This window comes from Aquarana catesbeiana, linkage group LG10 (assembly GCF_042186555.1).
Source record: "Aquarana catesbeiana isolate 2022-GZ linkage group LG10, ASM4218655v1, whole genome shotgun sequence".
In the NCBI taxonomy this organism is placed as follows: domain Eukaryota; kingdom Metazoa; phylum Chordata; class Amphibia; order Anura; family Ranidae; genus Aquarana; species Aquarana catesbeiana.
Window position 1 is genome coordinate 23,537,859 of NC_133333.1, and position 19,702 is coordinate 23,557,560.

Below are 19,702 nucleotides of genomic sequence, written 5' to 3' on the forward strand. Positions count from 1 at the left end.
CTTTGGGGGCACTCGGCAGGAGGGAGGGGCCAGGAGCACCGACGAGGGACCCGAGGAGAGGAGGATCTGGGCTGCTCTGTGCAAAACCATTTCACAGAGCAGATAAGTATAAAATGTTTGTTATTTTTAAACCAAAAAAATAAAAAATTAGACTTTAGTATCACTTTAACCACAAATACAGGGGAGGGAAGGGGGGCAAAGAAAGGAAAGTGAAAAGAAAAAGAAAAGGGATAAGGAAAACGAAGAGGAAAGGAGAGGAGAGAAAAGAGGAAAGGAGAGGAGAGAAAAGAGGAAAGGAGAGGCAAGGAGAAGGAAACATTAGTATCACTTTACCCATAAATATAGGGGAAGGGGGCAGGGAAAGGAAAGGGAAAAGAAAAAAAAGGATTAGGAAGAAGAAGAGGAAAGGAGAGGCAAGGAAAAGGAAAGGAAGCTCAAAGTGAAAACAGGTTCCCTTGTTATAAGGAAATACTTTAGAAACCTCTACAGCTCATCAATTTAGACAAAGAAAAGAAAAAAAAGAATAAGGTACAGGAAAGGAAAAGAAAAGAGAGGAAAGGGGAAAGGAAAAGAAAATAACAGGTTGAAAGAAAAGAAAAGGAAAGGAAAAGTTAAAAGAAAAGAAAATGAAAGGAAAAGATAAAAGAAAAGGAGAAGTTAAAAGAAAAGAAAAGGGAAAGTTAAAAGAAAAGAAAAGGAAAGGAAGAGATAAAATAGAAGAAAAGAAAAGAAAAAGTTAAAAGAAAAAGAAAGGTTAAAAGAAAAGAAAAGGTAAGGTTAAAGGAAAAGAAAAGGAAAGGAAATGTTAAAAGAAAAGGAAAGGAAAGGATAAAAGAAAAGGAAAAGTTAAAAGAAAAGAAAAGGAAAGTTTAAAAGGAAAGGAAAAATTAAAAGAAAAGAAAAGGAAGAGATAAAATAGAAGAAAAGAAAAGGAAAAGTTAAAAAAAACAGAAAAGGAAAAGTTAAAAAGAAAAGAAATGGGAAGCTGAAAGTGAACTTTCAACCAGTTCCTTTTGATAAGTTAAAAAAATGCACTGTCTTGGTACATTTCTTCTCATTTACTATTGAAAGAATTTTGGTTAATGTGTTAGATACGTGCAAAAAAAATTCCCATTAATCCTGCCATTAATCCAGTGTATTGACTCCAGAACAAAATAGTCAAAGAAGTGCTGGGAATATTTAGACTTGCTTGTGTAGTCAGATGAAGGAAAACTTCAACAAGGCTCAATAGCTCTGGCGAGGCGGCTCCCACTCCGCAAGGCTTCCCTCGATGGGCACCCAATGACATCTCAAACCATAGAGTTACAGGAAGTGTGTTACTGGCAGAATCACCAGGTAAAAATTAGGGGGAAAAAATGCCTAAACATCTGAGGACTGGTAGCCTGCATATTATATGTTATATTTGTTTTCTTGGATTTAGATACACTTTAATGCCGAAACCTTTCCGACAGCTGAAAATGAAATAAAATGTACAGCCAGATGGAAAAATAGTATTTTTATTTTATTACTTTCAATAACAAAAACACAAAATATACTGTCAGCAAGCATGTAGTATGTTGAACAAAAGTGCAGCTTGAAAAATAAAAGTCATACCATGAAGACTTATAATGTGAGAAGGCTTTTATTCATTGTTTCACACAGCTCTGGCTTGAGAAAGAGTCAGACTGGGAACAGAAACTTTACTATCATTGAAAGAAAATGAATGTGTCTTTACACCACTAATGCCGTAAATTCCCCTTTTCATATATTTATGGAATAAAAAAGAACTAAAAATAAAACCCTCTGTGCAGATCTTTACTGGACTGAAGAAGCAAGCTGATTTTTTTTTTCATTTTTTGCTAATAAGTATGTCCTTTTACTAGTGGCTTGACAATAAAGTAATTATATTATTTTTAAAATATATTTATTATATTTTTATATTTAATCCAAGATTTTGTTGCTATCTGTGTCACCACCAGGGCTTTTTTTTCTCTAGGGAATAGAGTCACCCCTGGTCTCTGCCCCATACCCACCTTCAGGCACCGTCCCTTGGTTCCAAACCCTACCCACCTCCCAGTAACACCCCTTTTAGAAAATATTGAACCAAGCAACATTTGTGGTGCTAAGTAATGTGTATGGAATTTTTCAATGATAACAAGAAAAGCAGTAAAGTAGATCCATGGCAGCCAGCAACAACAGACCCCCCATCAGCAACAATGGACTGATTGCAACAATATACCCCCCCCCCCTCCAGCAACAATAGATCCCCGGCAGCAACAACAAATCTCCCAGCAGCCACCATCAATAGACCCTCCTGCAGCCAGCAACGATAGACCCCTCCCTCAACAGTAGATCCCTCATAGCAACAACTGACCCCCCAGCAACAATAGACCCCCCCTGCAAAATAAATCCAATCCAGTGACAATAGATGCCCCAACAGTTATGTCAATAGACCCTGCAGCACACCCCAGCACCCCTTGCCATTACATACATTCAGTGCTGGAGGTGCGTTCCCACTGAAAAAAAGCCCTGGTCAACACAGAGGAGATTTGCTATCAAATAACTTTGCATCAAAGTGAATGAAACAAATGTTATAAAAGTGTACGTAAAGGCAACATTTTTTTCTTGTTCAATCTGTTTATTAAGTTGCACAATAGAGATTGTAAAGTTGGGGGTTGTATAGCTCAGTGTGGTTTTTTTTACACATTATGTTTGCTTATAGCAGTGCATTTTATTGCTATAAGAAAACATTTTACTGAAAAAAATGATTCAGTCATTTTGTTTTGATTAGCTGTGATTGGCCAGAGCTAATCACGTGGTACAGATGGGCTGTGGTTGGTCCTGTCTGTACCATGTGATCACATTGCTAGCAACACGATTGTACACAATAGATGGCAAAAAAAGGATGAGGGATTGGCCACAGCGGTCACATGGTACCGGCAGCGAGCCGGTAGACTGATCAGTCATCGGCTGTGTCTGGTGAAGCGACACCACCGAAAGAGAATGTCATATGATGTCCAGTCTGAAGGAGAAAACCACCCGCTTGGCCATCAATCTGCTATAGGCAGGGAAGGTGTTAAGCAAAGCCCCTGGAGCCCCTTAACCTGCCTGGTTGAGGATCCTGGGTTAACATCACCTTGGTGGGGCATCGCCCTGCCACAAAATGTACAAACAAAAAAACAAAAACAAAGTTGTGAAGTAGAATTTGAAGTACAAAGCATATGTCCATAATAATGAGTCATTCAGAAACATCAACAGGTTTATAGTAAATAGAAAAAAAAAAGTATGGTAGATCTGCGGGTGTAGGGGAACCTAAGAATATAGTTGGGGAATGGGGTTGAAGAGAATGAGAAACCGGAGAAGGGTAAGAACTAGACATGTGCAATCATTTTGGTAACAAATCGAGATTTGGCCGAATTTTGCATCTTTCGGACATTCGGATGCACCTGAATGTCCGAAGAAAAACATAACGAATTTCAACTAATACGAAAGAAATTATAGCGAAAATAACGAATGAATTTGTTAAATTTGTTAAAGGTCTAATGAAACAAAAGGTCAACTCAGACTTAACCGTCTGACAAGTTGCGCTCCATGCATTGCAATGGAACCGTTCTAATAGGAGCGACTCAAGTCGCCCCGACTTAGAAAAAGGTTCCTGTACTACTTCGGGGCGACTTCGGAGCAGCTTGCATTGACTTCTGTCACTGTACGGGGTGGCTTCATAGTGGGATTACTGGCAAAGTGCATTCCTGAGAACTGAGTGAGAAGGGTGTTGTATTGTATTTGAGCAGAGGAGAAGAGATATTGTCATTGTGTGTGTTAACGGATTCAATAAACAAACGACTTTCCAAACTACCAATCGTTATCACGAATATATGCATACATAAATATTGAATCGATTCAATATACATACAAAATGAATCGATTCGGTATAACGAATATCGACATTCTACAGAAATAACTAATTACCCGAAAAAAGAATGAACGTAACATAACAAATATAACAGAACAAAATTATGTATTTTACGAATGAAAATGAAACAAAACTAAACAAAATTTTCCGGTGCGCACAAGTCTAGTAAGGACCAATGTCTGATTTTGATTGCTATCGTCCCCACTGGGGAGATTCCATCCCTTTTAATGGTCCTGGTGACCAATGAAGTAGTTATGTTTGTCCCTTTGTGGTCTCCTATATGGAGGCTTGGTTCTGCTGCTCGACGTTCAAACTGAGACGGTGTTCTCCTTTTTACTATATAGCGCAATGAGTCAGTGCATCGTCCGTGCCCCAGTACGACGTCAGTGTGTGACGAAACGTGCGTCGGGAGGAGTGACGGGCTGATGTCATCGCGCTGTTCAGCTGAGAGGACGGGTGTTCGCAAGCCGGCTGGCTTTTTTTTACAAACCGTGACATTTTAATTTCTACTTCTGCAAGTGCAACTTTTAAGATTTAATAAATCCTTGTATGAAACGATTTACACTATGGTGAGCTCCTTTCTATCTTAGGGTAATACCTGTTCGCTAACCTTGACCACTGAGTGATCGAGTTCCCTGGTCGTTTTTGTTGTACCAATCCATTCTACCAATCAAGCTGTTCCGAGTTGGTGGTACATACTCCCTGGATAAAGGCCTTGGCTGGGAATTAGCCGCAGGCTTTTCCAACTTTCCAAACTATGAAAATATATACATACATAAGTATTGAATCGAATCGATACACATACAAAATGAATCGATTCGGTATAACGAATATCGACACTCTACAGAAATAACGAAATATCCAAAAACGAATGAACATAACATAACGAATATAACCGAAAAAAATTGTGTATTTTACGAATGGAAATGAAACAAAGCTAAACGAAATTTTCCGTTGCGCACAAGTCTAGTAAGGACCATTGTCTGATTTTGATTGCTGTCGTCCCCACTGGGGAGATTCCATCCCTTCAATTGGTCCTGGTGACCATTGTCTACATTGGGATGGGATATCCCAACTTTTTAAGTTGTCACAGGAACATGAATAGAAGGGACATTTTCCAATATAAGTGGGTTTTTTCCCGTTGCTTTGGAAATTAAAGGGAGATCTCCCAAAAGAGACTAAAGTCTCCACTCTATTCAAAACTATAAAAAAAAAGGATTTTGGCTTTACGTTCACTGTTATTCCTATCACGCAAGCACTGTTTTTTTGTTTTTTAACACCAATACCATTTTTATGTCTTTTCCTCTTCCTTCAGCAACACTAATGTAATAATGTATGTTCTATGTTCAAATAGAGTTGGGTGTACTGAAAACTTAATGTTCATTATTGCCATTTTATAATACATTTATAAAACAAATAAAATACAGTATATCTATTGCAAAAAAAAGAAAAGAAAGGAAAACACATCACTCATAGTAAAAATGTTTCCTTTCCAATGAATAAAGAACAGTTTACTGGTAACTCATATAGGAGTTTATTCTTTTCTCTGAAGGTTTCCATAAAGATTTCCTGAAGTTGACTCTCTTTCTCCAGATTCAGGCTGAGCAGGGAATGATGTCTGTAAGAACGAAATTAGATGCATTATTCTGCTGATTAAAGCTGACATCTTCTCTAGAAGGGCAACCAAGAAATAACATTTTATGACTCCCCAGCACTAGCAATACCATGCATATTGGGAGTCTAGATTTACAACCCAAGCACTTTGTTTGGGATGGTGTACTCCTTTTTTGTATATGCCATAATTGTGACAATAATTAGGTCGAACATTATTATTATTATAATACAGGATTTATATATCACGGCGGCGGCTTCTGTTTCCTCCCTCTTCCCCTGCGGCCAATGGGGAGTCTCTCTTTTCGTGCCAATCGGAAAACAGGTCTTACACACGCTTCTGGTTGGCCGGATTGAGGATCAGTGTTTCATATATGATGTATCATAATATTCATAGGCAGTTGTAACACACCTGGGTGGGCTCGGGTCGCATGCTCTGCGACCCGAGCCCACCCCATTTCAAAGACTATTAGAGTCTCTTGCTTTAATCAGGTGCTTCAAAAAAACCCTGGCCGCTGTAATTCATGCCCCCGGTGCCCTGAAAGGGGCCGGATGCATGAATAGGGGGGCAGCTGTAGATAGATCCATGCTTTGCATGCATGAATCTATCCATTGCATATAGGGGGGTGGCCTGGAGAGAGGGGGCGGCGCCCGAGTGCCCCTAATGGACGGGCCGCCGCTGCTGCTTTCTGCTATAAAACACATCCAATAAAAGAATGTAAAAAAACAAATTTCTTCATTAATTTAGGCCAATATGTATTCTGCTACATGTTTTTGGTAAAAAGAAATCCCAATAGGCTTATATTGATTGGTTTGGGCAAAAGTTATACTATCTACAAACTATGGGATATTTTTTTATTTTTTTATTTATTTTATAGTAATGGCGGCAATCAACGACTTATAGCGGGACTGCGGCGGGCGTTTGGACACTGACACTTTTGACTCTGTTTGGGAACCAGTGACACTAATACAGTAATTAGTGCACTGTCACTGTACTAATGACACGTGTATATGCATGATTCGGCACAGGGGTGGCGCACTGTAGCAATAAAACTGCTACTAAGTGGCTAAACAATAAAGCCAAATGCAAGAATAAAATTCTTTCATTTACAAACACTACTGAAGGCATAGACCCTAACAAGCACCTGAGGCCAGGTTCTTTAGCTGGCCCAAGGGTCATAGGCTGGAGAAGGTCCAGGATGATCTGGGCTCAGGGGAAGTGGGTTTGGATGATGTGGGATATCAGACTGAGGACATCTAGTGGCAGAGGAAAAGTACTGCTGGGAAATCTGTCTGGGAAGACTGAAGATGAATATTGCAGCAAAAGCTAGCTTTGACTCTTTTATAGGCTATTTATTTTTATCTTTGTAATAATTTGCTACAGTTCTACTTTAAATACCTGGCTTATGCCTGTGTTTTGCTTTTTGTGGATTAAAATGCATCCAGGGGCGGACTGATAACTCGTGGGGCCCCCGGGCAATAGGAGATTATGGGGCCCCCCAGGCAATCAGAGATTATGGGGCCACACAGTATACACACACACACACAGTATACAATCACACAGTATATACATACATGTACACACAGTATACACAGACAGATGTAAAAAAAACACAGATTTATACATACTGTCCCTGGTTTTACTGAGGCTGGCAACCCCGATGGGGCCCCCTAGTGGCCCAGGGCCCTCGGGCAGTGCCCAAGTCGCTCAATGGTCAGTCCGCCCCTGAATGCATCAGTTAATTTATTACCATTGGAGTATTACAAACCTCTGTTTTCAGAAGATTCATATATGTGTTATCTAGTTGTGAATTCTGGGGATGAGAAGAAAAAATAAAAATACTCTTAACATAGAGGTTTAATAAACAGAAATTATTATTATTATTATACAGAAATGAGGAAAAATACAGAATTTTACTACTGCAACAGAAGGTATACCGGAAAAATTCAGTTATATCGAGTAGGTTTGACTGTACTGAATCAGTGTGGCAAGAGAATGACAATCATACGCACTCTATTGTTTATTAACAATTTTTCTATAAATAAATACAATTTTTTGAATAATTCATGTCGATTCTTTATTGCCCATAAAATCCAATTTTTTGAGTTTATTTATACATCATCAAGGGATGGTGGCATTTCACATGCGTGTGGCCCCATGAATCATTATAACAAGCACTTTATTGTTTGCAAATCTTCCCGTTCAGCCAATTGGCAACTTAGACAGCCCAGGTTCCACTTCGCATGAAATATTCATAGGCCATAGGCGTGCGCACAGGGTGTGCCGGGTGCGCCCAGGCACACCCTAATCACCCCATGCGCATTAGTGTTATCGCTCTGTGCAGGAACATGGTAAAGATCTCCCTCTTACCTGCTCTGCCATAAGAAAAGTGTTTATGCTCTTCTCTTTCACTGTGCCGGCATGGAGATCAATGTGCCGGGGTCATATATATGTAGACACCCGCACACGCATGTGTGTTTGAGCTTAAGGGTGCACACCCTAATGCAATAGGCTGCGCACACTTATGTTACATAGTTACATAGTTACATAGTAGGTGAAGTTGAAAAAAGACACAAGTCCATCAAGTCCAACCTATGTGTGTGATTATGTGTCAGTATTACATTACATATCCCTGTATGTTGCGGTCATTCAGGTGATTATCTAATAGTTTCTTGAAGCTATCAATGCTCCCAGCTGAGACCACCGCCTGTGGAAGGGAATTCCACATCCTTGCCGCTCTTACAGTAAAGAACCCTCTACGTAGTTTAAGGTTAAACCTCTTTTCTTCTAATTGTAATGAGTGGCCACGAGTCTTATTAAACTCTCTTCTGCGAAAAAGTTTTATCCCTATTGTGGGGTCACCACAATGTTCATAGGCAATATTTCGTAATTACTAAATGTTTTTGGCCTCAAGCCTAGTAACAAAATAAACTATGCAAAATCACTATACATTTCCTTTAAACAACGTACCTCAAGCCTTATTGATGTCTGACATGCTTTATTTCTACAAAAAATAAAATGGTATTATTAATTTTGATGGTACTGTTTAGAGAAGGAGGTGGGAAGGGAAAGGAAAGGGAAAGGGGAAGAGAAATAGGAAAGGAAAGGGAAGAAACCATTCCCACATACAGTACGCTAAGTACTTGCATTGATGTATACAGTTTTACTAGCATATTCTAAAGTTGCAAAACTGTGTTCAGGTATTAAAGCGATATTAAAGTCTTCTTTTTTTCTATAAGAAAAAAACAAAAAAAACATGTCATACTTACCTGCTCTGTGTAATGTAATTTGCACAGAGCAGCCTGGATCCACTTCTCGGGTCTCCACACCGGCGCTCCTGGCTCCTCCCTCCTGCGCTCCCGACCAACGGCTCTGTGTGTCCATTCACACACGGAGCCGTGGCTTGGCCCCAACCCCCTCCGTCACCTGATTGGCTCACTGGCTGTGATTGACAGCAATGGGAGCCAATGGCTCCCACTACTGCGAAAAGCCAATCAGGAGTGTGAGTCCCCAGAGAAGTAAGGCTCCCGTGGACATTGTTGGATCAAGAAGGGGCTCAGGTATTAGGGGAGGCTGGGGGGGGGGGGTGCTGCTGCACACAGAAGGTTTTTTTACCTTCATGCATAGAATGCATGAAGGTAATAAAAAAAACCTTGTGCCTTTACAACCACTTTAAGGTTTGTTTAACCTTCATGAAAGGGATTCAGAAAAGATGTTCCCTAAAATGTCTGACAATAGATATCTGTGTTGTATTGTGATTTGTCAGGCTTCCATCAGAAAACTAAAGTCGGAATTTGAGTGGCTACTAGGGCTAACACCGGCCGTTGTAGTTCTAGACTTTTTTTAATCATGAGGTACATTGGTCATTGATCTTAAGACTAAAACCAGTTTGGACCGAAACCTGTCAGCAGTTTACTTGGGAGCCTTGTCTGCCTTACCTTGAAACAATGTAGACAATCAGAATCAAAAGGATGACTCCAGCCAAAATCCCCAGAATCAGAATTAAGTTAGCTTTGCTATCTATAAAGAAAGAAGTTATGAGATCTTTAGTAGGTGCAATAAATTCTCATGTACAAATTCAAGACAACAGAAACCAAAGAGCCAAAGAGCTAGAGTAGTCATCTTGAGGGTTGCTTGTAAATTGGTGATGATCACTCAGTTGCTGTCATCTTGGCTGGATTGGGTGAAAAGTTGATATGCCTACAGCAACCCAAGTTGTGAACGGACCTCCAAGCCCTACATCTTGTAAAATTAACCAAAAAGTAGTAACAAATCTAGAGCCCATAGTAGAAAATGTCAGGACAAATGATCTTTGCTATTTATGAAGAAAGAAGTTGTGAGACCTTTAGTAGGTGCAATAAATTCTCACGTACAAATTTTGAGCAATGTTACAGAGAAAAGAACACAGGAAAAGCCGAGTAGCCATCTTGAGGGTTGCTCATAAATTGGTGATGATTGTCACCCAGTTGCTGCCGTTTTGGCTGGAATGGGCAAAAAGTTGATATGCCTACAGCAACCAAAGTTGTGAACAGAACTCCAAGCCCTACACCTTGCAAAATTGAACAGAAAATGGTAAAAAAAAAAAATCCGGAGCCCTTAGTAGAAAACATCAGGACGCAACTACTGAATAAATATCTAGGGGTTCCACAGAAGTTCAAATACTGTATATACTCGAGTATAGGTCGATCTGCATATAAGCCGAGGCCCCTAATTTACCACAAAAAAACTGGGAAAACTTATTGACCCGAGTATAAGCCGAGAGTGAGAAATGCAGCAGCTACTGTAAGTGGAAAGGGGAAAATTGGTGACTCGCGCTGGATAAATTAGTGTATGTGTGGCTGAAGGGTGCCACGACCTAAAGAAAATCCAAAATGCAACATATATGTATAAATGTATTGATGTAGCACACTATACAAAATTGGGGGAATGCACAGGCCCCCTGGTGGGTACATATACAATCTATGCAATGATATATCACAATTAGTGCAAAAAATATTTAAAAAAATGAGTCCGTGTAGAATATATGCAAAATTAGAAATACAAATGTGAAGTATTAAAGAAATAGTCCATATGAAAAAACACCCAAAAAAATGTGACTGACAATCCTGGGTTATTCAATTGTGTAAAATCCTAGGTGTATGGGTCCACCATCATAAATAAAGAGCCTGGCCGCTTACCAGAACCCCATGACCCCCCGTTACAGAGGGTCTAAATGGGCTGTGAGATCCTGCTAATCCGGAACTCCCAGAAGTGAAGATGGAGGCTGGAAAGGGACGTCAGGAACTATGGTGGAGATGAATGGGTCCACAGGGAAGGACTCAGCCCTCAGCAGAGTGTTGTCATCATAAGGAGAAAAAAAGGAGGGCTCCCATAGAGTAAAATCAAACGGTATTTATTCAAAATAAAAATAGTAAACACTCACATGTAGATTAGGAAATAGCATCATCAGTAGAAGAACAGTCTGTGGCACCGGCTGGATGACCACAGATAGCCCGTCCTGCTGGATGTACAGCGACAGTGGAAGGTGATGCGAAGATACCACTCAGCCCTACGCTGCGTTTCGCAAAAAAATTGCGTCTTCCAGGGGCACTTGAAGACGCAATTTTTTTGCGAAACGCATTTTGTTGCATTTTGGATTTTCTTTAGGTCGTGGCACCCTTCAGCCACACATACACTAATTTATCCAGCGCGAGTCACCAATTTTCCTATTTACGTTGTGTGTTTGTGTCCTGTGTATGCCTCCCTGTGTCCTGTGTATACCTCCCTGTGTCCTGTGTATACCTCCCTGTGTCCTGTGTATAGCTCCCTGTGTCCTGTGTATGCCTCCCTGTGTCCTGTGTATACCTCCCTGTGTCCTGTGCATGCCCCCCTGTGTCCTGTGTATACCTCCCTGTGTCCTGTGTATGCCTCCCTGTGTCCGGTGCATGCCTCCCTGTGTCCTGTGTATACCTCCCTGTGTCCTGTGTATGCCTCCCTGTGTCCGGTGCATGCCTCCCTGTGTCCTGTGTATACCTCCCTGTGTCCTGTGTATGCCTCCCTGTGTCCGGTGCATGCCTCCCTGTGTCCTGTGTATACCTCCCTGTGTCCTGTGCATACCTCCCTGTGTCCTGTGTATACCTCCCCGTGTCCTGTGCATACCTCCCTGTGTCCTGTGTATACCTCCCCGTGTCCTGTGTATACCTCCCCGTGTCCTGTGTATACCTCCCTGTGTCCTGTGCATACCTCCCTGTGTCCTGTGTATACCTCCCTGTGTCCTGTGTATACCTCCCTGTGTCCTGTGTATAGCTCCCTGTGTCCTGTGCATGCCCCCCTGTGTCCTGTGTATACCTCCCTGTGTCCTGTGTATGCCTCCCTGTGTCCGGTGCATGCCTCCCTGTGTCCTGTGTATGCCTCCCTGTGTCCTGTGTATACCTCCCTGTGTCCTGTGTATACCTCCCTGTGTCCTGTGCATACCTCCCTGTGTCCTGTGTATACCTCCCCGTGTCCTGTGTATACCTCCCCGTGTCCTGTGTATACCTCCCTGTGTCCTGTGCATACCTCCCCGTGTCCTGTGTATACCTCCCCGTGTCCTGTGTATACCTCCCTGTGTCCGGTGCATGCCTCCCTGTGTCCTGTGTATACCTCCCTGTGTCCTGTGTATAGCTCCCTGTGTCCTGTGTATGCCTCCCTGTGTCCTGTGTATACCTCCCTGTGTCCTGTGCATGCCTCCCTGTGTCCTGTGTATAGCTCCCTGTGTCCTGTGCATGCCTCCTTGTGTCCTGTGTATACCTCCCTGTGTCCTGTGCATGCCTCCCTATGTCCTGTGTATAGCTCCCTGTGTCCTGTGCATGCCCCCCTGTGTCCTGTGTATACCTCCCTGTGTCCTGTGTATGCCTCCCTGTGTCCTGTGCATACCTCCCTGTGTCCTGTGTATACCTCCCTGTGTCCTGTGTATACCTCCCCGTGTCCTGTGTATACCTCCCTGTGTCCTGTGCATACCTCCCTGTGTCCTGTGTATACCTCCCCGTGTCCTGTGTATACCTCCCTGTGTCCGGTGCATGCCTCCCTGTGTCCTGTGTATACCTCCCTGTGTCCTGTGTATAGCTCCCTGTGTCCTGTGTATGCCTCCCTGTGTCCTGTGTATACCTCCCTGTGTCCTGTGCATGCCTCCCTGTGTCCTGTGTATAGCTCCCTGTGTCCTGTGCATGCCTCCTTGTGTCCTGTGTATACCTCCCTGTGTCCTGTGCATGCCTCCCTGTGTCCTTTGTATACCTCCCTGTGTCCTGTGTATACCTCCCCATGTCCTGTGCATGCCTCCCTGTGTCCTGTGCATACCTCCCTGTGTCCTGTGTATACCTCCCCGTGTCCTGTGTATACCTCCCTGTGTCCTGTGCATACCTCCCTGTGTCCTGTGTATACCTCCCCGTGTCCTGTGTATACCTCCCTGTGTCCTGTGTATACCTCCCTGTGTCCTGTGTATACCTCCCTGTGTCCCGTGTATACCTCCCTGTGTCCCGCGCATGCCTCCCTGTGTCCTGTGCATGCCTCCCTGTGTCCTGTGCATACCTCCCCGTGTCCTGTGTATACCTCCCTGTGTCCTGTGCATACCTCCCTGTGTCCTGTGCATACCTCCCTGTGTCCGGTGCATGCCTCCCTGTGTCCTGTTTATACCTCCCCGTGTCCTGTGTATGCCTCCCTTTGTCTTGTGTATGCCTCCCTGTGTCCTGTGTATACCTCCCTGTGTCCTGTGCATGCCTCCCTGTGTCCTGTGCATGCCTCCCTGTGTCCTGTGCATACCTCCCTGTGTCCTGTGTATACCTCCCTGTGTCCGGTGCATGCCTCCCTGTGTCCTGTTTATACCTCCCTGTGTCCTGTGCATGCCTCCCTGTGTCCTGTGCATGCCTCCCTGTGTCCTGTGTATACCTCCCTGTGTCCTGTGCATGCCTCCCTGTGTCCTGTGCATGCCTCCCTGTGTCCTGTGCATACCTCCCCGTGTCCTGTCTATACCTCCCTGTGTCCGGTGCATGCCTCCCTGTGTCCTGTTTATACCTCCCCGTGTCCTGTGTATACCTCCCTGTGTCCTGTGTATACCTCCCTGTGTCCCGTGCATGCCTCCCTGTGTCCTGTGCATGCCTCCCTGTGTCCTGTGCATACCTCCCCGTGTCCTGTGTATACCTCCCTGTGTCCTGTGCATGCCTCCCTGTGTCCTGTGCATACCTCCCTGTGTCCTGTGTATACCTCCCTGTGTCCGGTGCATGCCTCCCTGTGTCCTGTTTATACCTCCCCGTGTCCTGTGTATGCCTCCCTTTGTCTTGTGTATGCCTCCCTGTGTCCTGTGTATACCTCCCTGTGTCCGGTGCATGCCTCCCTGTGTCCTGTGTATACCTCCCTGTGTCCGGTGCATGCCTCCCTGTGTCCTGTTTATACCTCCCCGTGTCCTGTGTATACCTCCCTGTGTCCTGTGTATACCTCCCTGTGTCCCGTGCATGCCTCCCTGTGTCCTGTGCATGCCTCCCTGTGTCCTGTGCATACCTCCCTGTGTCCTGTGTATACCTCCCTGTGTCCTGTGTATACCTCCCTGTGTCCGGTGCATGCCTCCCTGTGTCCTGTGCATACCTCCCCGTGTCCTGTGTATACCTCCCTGTGTCCGGTGCATGCCTCCCTGTGTCCTGTGTATACCTCCCCGTGTCCTGTGTATACCTCCCTGTGTCCTGTGTATGCCTCCCTGTGTCCTGTGTATACCTCCCTGTGTCCTGTGTATACCTCCCTGTGTCCTGTGCATACCTCCCTGTGTATACCTCCCTGTGTCCTGTGTATACCTCCCTGTGTCAGGTGCATGCCTCCCTGTGTCCTGTGTATACCTCCCTGTGTCCTGTGCATACCTCCCTGTGTATACCTCCCTGTGTATACCTCCCTGTGTCCTGTGTATACCTCCCCGTGTCCTGTGTATACCTCCCCGTGTCCTGTGCATACCTCCCCGTGTCCTGTGTATACCTCCCTGTGTCCTGTGTATACCTCCCTATGTCCTGTGTATACCTCCCTTTGTCCTGTGTATAGCTCCCTGTATCCTGTGCATGCCTCCCTGTGTCCTGTGTATACCTCCCTGTGTCCTGTGTATACCTCCCTGTGTCCCGTGTATACCTCCCTGTGTCCCGCGCATGCCTCCCTGTGTCCTGTGCATGCCTCCCTGTGTCCTGTGCATACCTCCCCGTGTCCTGTGTATACCTCCCTGTGTCCTGTGCATACCTCCCTGTGTCCTGTGCATACCTCCCTGTGTCCGGTGCATGCCTCCCTGTGTCCTGTTTATACCTCCCCGTGTCCTGTGTATGCCTCCCTTTGTCTTGTGTATGCCTCCCTGTGTCCTGTGTATACCTCCCTGTGTCCTGTGCATGCCTCCCTGTGTCCTGTGCATACCTCCCTGTGTCCTGTGCATGCCTCCCTGTGTCCTGTGCATGCCTCCCTGTGTCCTGTGTATACCTCCCTGTGTCCTGTGCATGCCTCCCTGTGTCCTGTGCATGCCTCCCTGTGTCCTGTGCATACCTCCCCGTGTCCTGTCTATACCTCCCTGTGTCCGGTGCATGCCTCCCTGTGTCCTGTTTATACCTCCCCGTGTCCTGTGTATACCTCCCTGTGTCCTGTGTATACCTCCCTGTGTCCCGCGCATGCCTCCCTGTGTCCTGTGCATGCCTCCCTGTGTCCTGTGCATACCTCCCCGTGTCCTGTGTATACCTCCCTGTGTCCTGTGCATGCCTCCCTGTGTCCTGTGCATACCTCCCTGTGTCCTGTGTATACCTCCCTGTGTCCGGTGCATGCCTCCCTGTGTCCTGTTTATACCTCCCCGTGTCCTGTGTATGCCTCCCTTTGTCTTGTGTATGCCTCCCTGTGTCCTGTGTATACCTCCCTGTGTCCGGTGCATGCCTCCCTGTGTCCTGTGTATACCTCCCTGTGTCCGGTGCATGCCTCCCTGTGTCCTGTTTATACCTCCCCGTGTCCTGTGTATACCTCCCTGTGTCCTGTGTATACCTCCCTGTGTCCCGTGCATGCCTCCCTGTGTCCTGTGCATGCCTCCCTGTGTCCTGTGCATACCTCCCTGTGTCCTGTGTATACCTCCCTGTGTCCTGTGTATACCTCCCTGTGTCCGGTGCATGCCTCCCTGTGTCCTGTGCATACCTCCCCGTGTCCTGTGTATACCTCCCTGTGTCCGGTGCATGCCTCCCTGTGTCCTGTGTATACCTCCCCGTGTCCTGTGTATACCTCCCTGTGTCCTGTGTATGCCTCCCTGTGTCCTGTGTATACCTCCCTGTGTCCTGTGTATACCTCCCTGTGTCCTGTGCATACCTCCCTGTGTATACCTCCCTGTGTCCTGTGTATACCTCCCTGTGTCAGGTGCATGCCTCCCTGTGTCCTGTGTATACCTCCCTGTGTCCTGTGCATACCTCCCTGTGTATACCTCCCTGTGTCCTGTGTATACCTCCCCGTGTCCTGTGTATACCTCCCCGTGTCCTGTGCATACCTCCCCGTGTCCTGTGTATACCTCCCTGTGTCCTGTGTATACCTCCCTATGTCCTGTGTATACCTCCCTTTGTCCTGTGTATAGCTCCCTGTATCCTGTGCATGCCTCCCTGTGTCCTGTGTATACCTCCCTGTGTCCTGTGTATACCTCCCTATGTCCTGTGTATACCTCCCTTTGTCCTGTGTATAGCTCCCTGTGTCCTGTGCATACCTCCCTGTGTCCTGTGTATACCTCCCCGTGTCCTGTCTATACCTCCCCGTGTCCTGTCTATACCTCCCTGTGTCCGGTGCATGCCTCCCTGTGTCCTGTTTATACCTCCCCGTGTCCTGTGTATACCTCCCTGTGTCCTGTGTATACCTCCCTGTGTCCGGTGCATGCCTCCCTGTGTCCTGTGCATACCTCCCCGTGTCCTGTGTATACCTCCCTGCGTCCTGTGCATGCCTCCCTGTGTCCTGTGCATATCTCCCTGTGTCCTGTGCATACCTCCCCGTGTCCTGTGTATACCTCCCTGTGTCCAGTGCATACCTCCCTGTGTCCTGTTTATACCTCCCCGTGTCCTGTGTATGCCTCCCTTTGTCTTGTGTATGCCTCCCTGTGTCCTGTGTATACCTCCCTGTGTCCTGTGCATGCCTCCCTGTGTCCGGTGCATGCCTCCCTGTGTCCTGTGTATACCTCCCTGTGTCCTGTGCATGCCTCCCTGTGTCCGGTGCATACCTCCCCGTGTCCTGTGTATACCTCCCTGTGTCCGGTGCATGCCTCCCTGTGTCCTGTTTATACCTCCCCGTGTCCTGTGTATGCCTCCCTTTGTCTTGTGTATGCCTCCCTGTGTCCTGTCTATACCTCCCTGTGTCCGGTGCATGCCTCCCTGTGTCCTGTTTATACCTCCCCGTGTCCTGTGTATACCTCCCTGTGTCCTGTGTATACCTCCCTGTGTCCTGTGTATGCCTCCCTGTGTCCTGTGCATGCCTCCCTGTGTCCTGTGCATACCTCCCCGTGTCCTGTGTATACCTCCCTGTGTCCGGTGCATGCCTCCCTGTGTCCTGTGTATACCTCCCCGTGTCCTGTGTATACCTCCCTGTGTCCTGTGTATGCCTCCCTGTGTCCTGTGTATACCTCCCTGTGTCCTGTGTATACCTCCCTGTGTCCTGTGCATGCCTCCCTGTGTCCTGTGTATACCTCCCTGTGTCCTGTGCATACCTCCCTGTGTATACCTCCCTGTGTCCTGTGTATACCTCCCTGTGTCAGGTGCATGCCTCCCTGTGTCCTGTGTATACCTCCCTGTGTCCTGTGCATACCTCCCTGTGTATACCTCCCTGTGCATGCCTCCCTGTGTCCTGTGTATACCTCCCTGTGTCCTGTGTATACCTCCCCGTGTCCTGTGTATACCTCCCCGTGTCCTGTGCATACCTCCCCGTGTCCTGTGTATACCTCCCTGTGTCCTGTGTATACCTCCCTATGTCCTGTGTATACCTCCCTTTGTCCTGTTTATAGCTCCCTGTGTCCTGTGCATGCCTCCCTGTGTCCTGTGTATACCTCCCTGTGTCCTGTGTATACCTCCCTATGTCCTGTGTATACCTCCCTTTGTCCTGTGTATAGCTCCCTGTGTCCTGTGCATGCCTCCCCGTGTCCTGTGCATACCTCCCCGTGTCCTGTGTATACCTCCCTGTGTCCTGTGCATGCCTCCCTGTGTCCTGTGTATACCTCCCTGTGTCCTGTGTATACCTCCCTGTGTCCTGTGTATACCTCCCTGTGTCCTGTGCATGCCTCCCTGTGTCTGGTGCATGCCTCCCTGTGTCCTGTGTATACCTCCCTGTGTCCTGTGCATGCCTCCCTGTGTCCTGTGTATGCCTCCCTGTGTCCGGTGCATGCCTCCCTGTGTCCGGTGCATGCCTCCCTGTGTATACCTCCCTGTGTCCTGTGTATACCTCCCTGTGTCCTGTGTATACCTCCCTGTGTCCTGTGTATGCCTCCCTGTGTCCTGTGTATGCCTCCCTGTGTCCTGTGTATACCTCCCTGTGTCCTGTGTATACCTCCCTGTGTCCTGTGCATACCTCCCTGTGTCCTGTGTATACCTCCCCGTGTCCTGTGTATACCTCCCCGTGTCCTGTGTATACCTCCCTGTGTCCTGTGCATACCTCCCTGTGTCCTGTGTATACCTCCCTGTGTCCTGTGTATACCTCCCTGTGTCCTGTGTATGCCTCCCTGTGTCCTGTGTATACCTCCCTGTGTCCTGTGCATGCCTCCCTGTGTCCTGTGTATACCTCCCTGTGTCCTGTGCATGCCTCCCTGTGTCCTTTGTATACCTTCCTGTGTCCTGTGTATACCTCCCCATGTCCTGTGCATGCCTCCCTGTGTCCTGTGCATACCTCCCTGTGTCCTGTGTATACCTCCCCGTGTCCTGTGTATACCTCCCTGTGTCCTGTGTATACCTCCCTGTGTCCTGTGTATACCTCCCTGTGTCCCGTGTATACCTCCCTGTGTCCTGTGTATACCTCCCCGTGTCCTGTGTATACCTCCCTGTGTCCTGTGTATACCTCCCTGTGTCCTGTGTATACCTCCCTGTGTCCTGTGCATACCTCCCTATGTCCTGTGTATACCTCCCTGTGTCCTGTGTATACCTCCCTGTGTCCTGTGTATACCTCCCTGTGTCCCGTGTATACCTCCCTGTGTCCCGCGCATGCCTCCCTGTGTCCTGTGCATACCTCCCCGTGTCCTGTGTATACCTCCCTGTGTCCCGCGCATGCCTCCCTGTGTCCTGTGCATGCCTCCCTGTGTCCTGTGCATACCTCCCCGTGTCCTGTGTATACCTCCCTGTGTCCTGTGCATACCTCCCTGTGTCCTGTGCATACCTCCCTGTGTCCTGTGCATACCTCCCCGTGTCCTGTGTATACCTCCCTGTGTCCGGTGCATGCCTCCCTGTGTCCTGTTTATACCTCCCCGTGTCCTGTGTATGCCTCCCTTTGTCTTGTGTATGCCTCCCTGTGTCCTGTGCATACCTCCCCGTGTCCTGTCTATACCTCCCTGTGTCCGGTGCATGCCTCCCTGTGTCCTGTTTATACCTCCCCGTGTCCTGTGTATACCTCCCTGTGTCCTGTGTATACCTCCCTGTGTCCCGTGCATGCCTCCCTGTGTCCTGTGCATGCCTCCCTGTGTCCTGTGCATACCTCCCCGTGTCCTGTGTATACCTCCCTGTGTCCTGTGCATACCTCCCTGTGTCCTGTGCATACCTCCCTGTGTCCTGTGTATACCTCCCTGTGTCCGGTGCATGCTTCCCTGTGTCCTGTTTATATCTCCCCGTGTCCTGTGTATGCCTCCCTTTGTCTTGTGTATGCCTCCCTGTGTCCTGTGTATACCTCCCTGTGTCCGGTGCATGCCTCCCTGTGTCCTGTTTATACCTCCCCGTGTCCTGTGTATACCTCCCTGTGTCCTGTGTATACCTCCCTGTGTCCCGTGCATGCCTCCCTGTGTCCTGTGCATGCCTCCCTGTGTCCTGTGCATACCTCCCTGTGTCCTGTGTATACCTCCCTGTGTCCCGTGCATGCCTCCCTGTGTCCTGTGTATACCTCCCTGTGTCCTGTGTATACCTCCCTGTGTCCTGTGCATGCCTCCCTGTGTCCGGTGCATGCCTCCCCGTGTCCTGTGCATACCTCCCCGTGTCCTGTGTATACCTCCCTGTGTCCGGTGCATGCCTCCCTGTGTCCTGTGT

The 19,702-nt window shown here is 47.2% G+C and overlaps 1 protein-coding gene across 1 annotated transcript in view; it reads right to left on the reverse strand.

Moving 5' to 3' along the window:
* Nucleotides 1-1,480: 1,480 nt before the first annotated feature.
* LOC141109809 (B-cell receptor CD22-like) overlaps nucleotides 1,481-19,702 on the reverse strand; it is a 99,438-nt gene continuing 81,216 nt past the window's right edge. The window contains exons 13-16 of the mRNA XM_073601077.1: nucleotides 9,443-9,524; nucleotides 8,475-8,508; nucleotides 7,273-7,317; nucleotides 1,481-5,510 (exon numbers count right to left, since the gene is read on the reverse strand). Of these exons, the coding sequence (XP_073457178.1) occupies nucleotides 5,427-5,510; nucleotides 7,273-7,317; nucleotides 8,475-8,508; nucleotides 9,443-9,524 (245 nt within the window). The 3' untranslated portion in view covers nucleotides 1,481-5,426. The remainder of the gene's footprint in view (nucleotides 5,511-7,272; nucleotides 7,318-8,474; nucleotides 8,509-9,442; nucleotides 9,525-19,702) is intronic.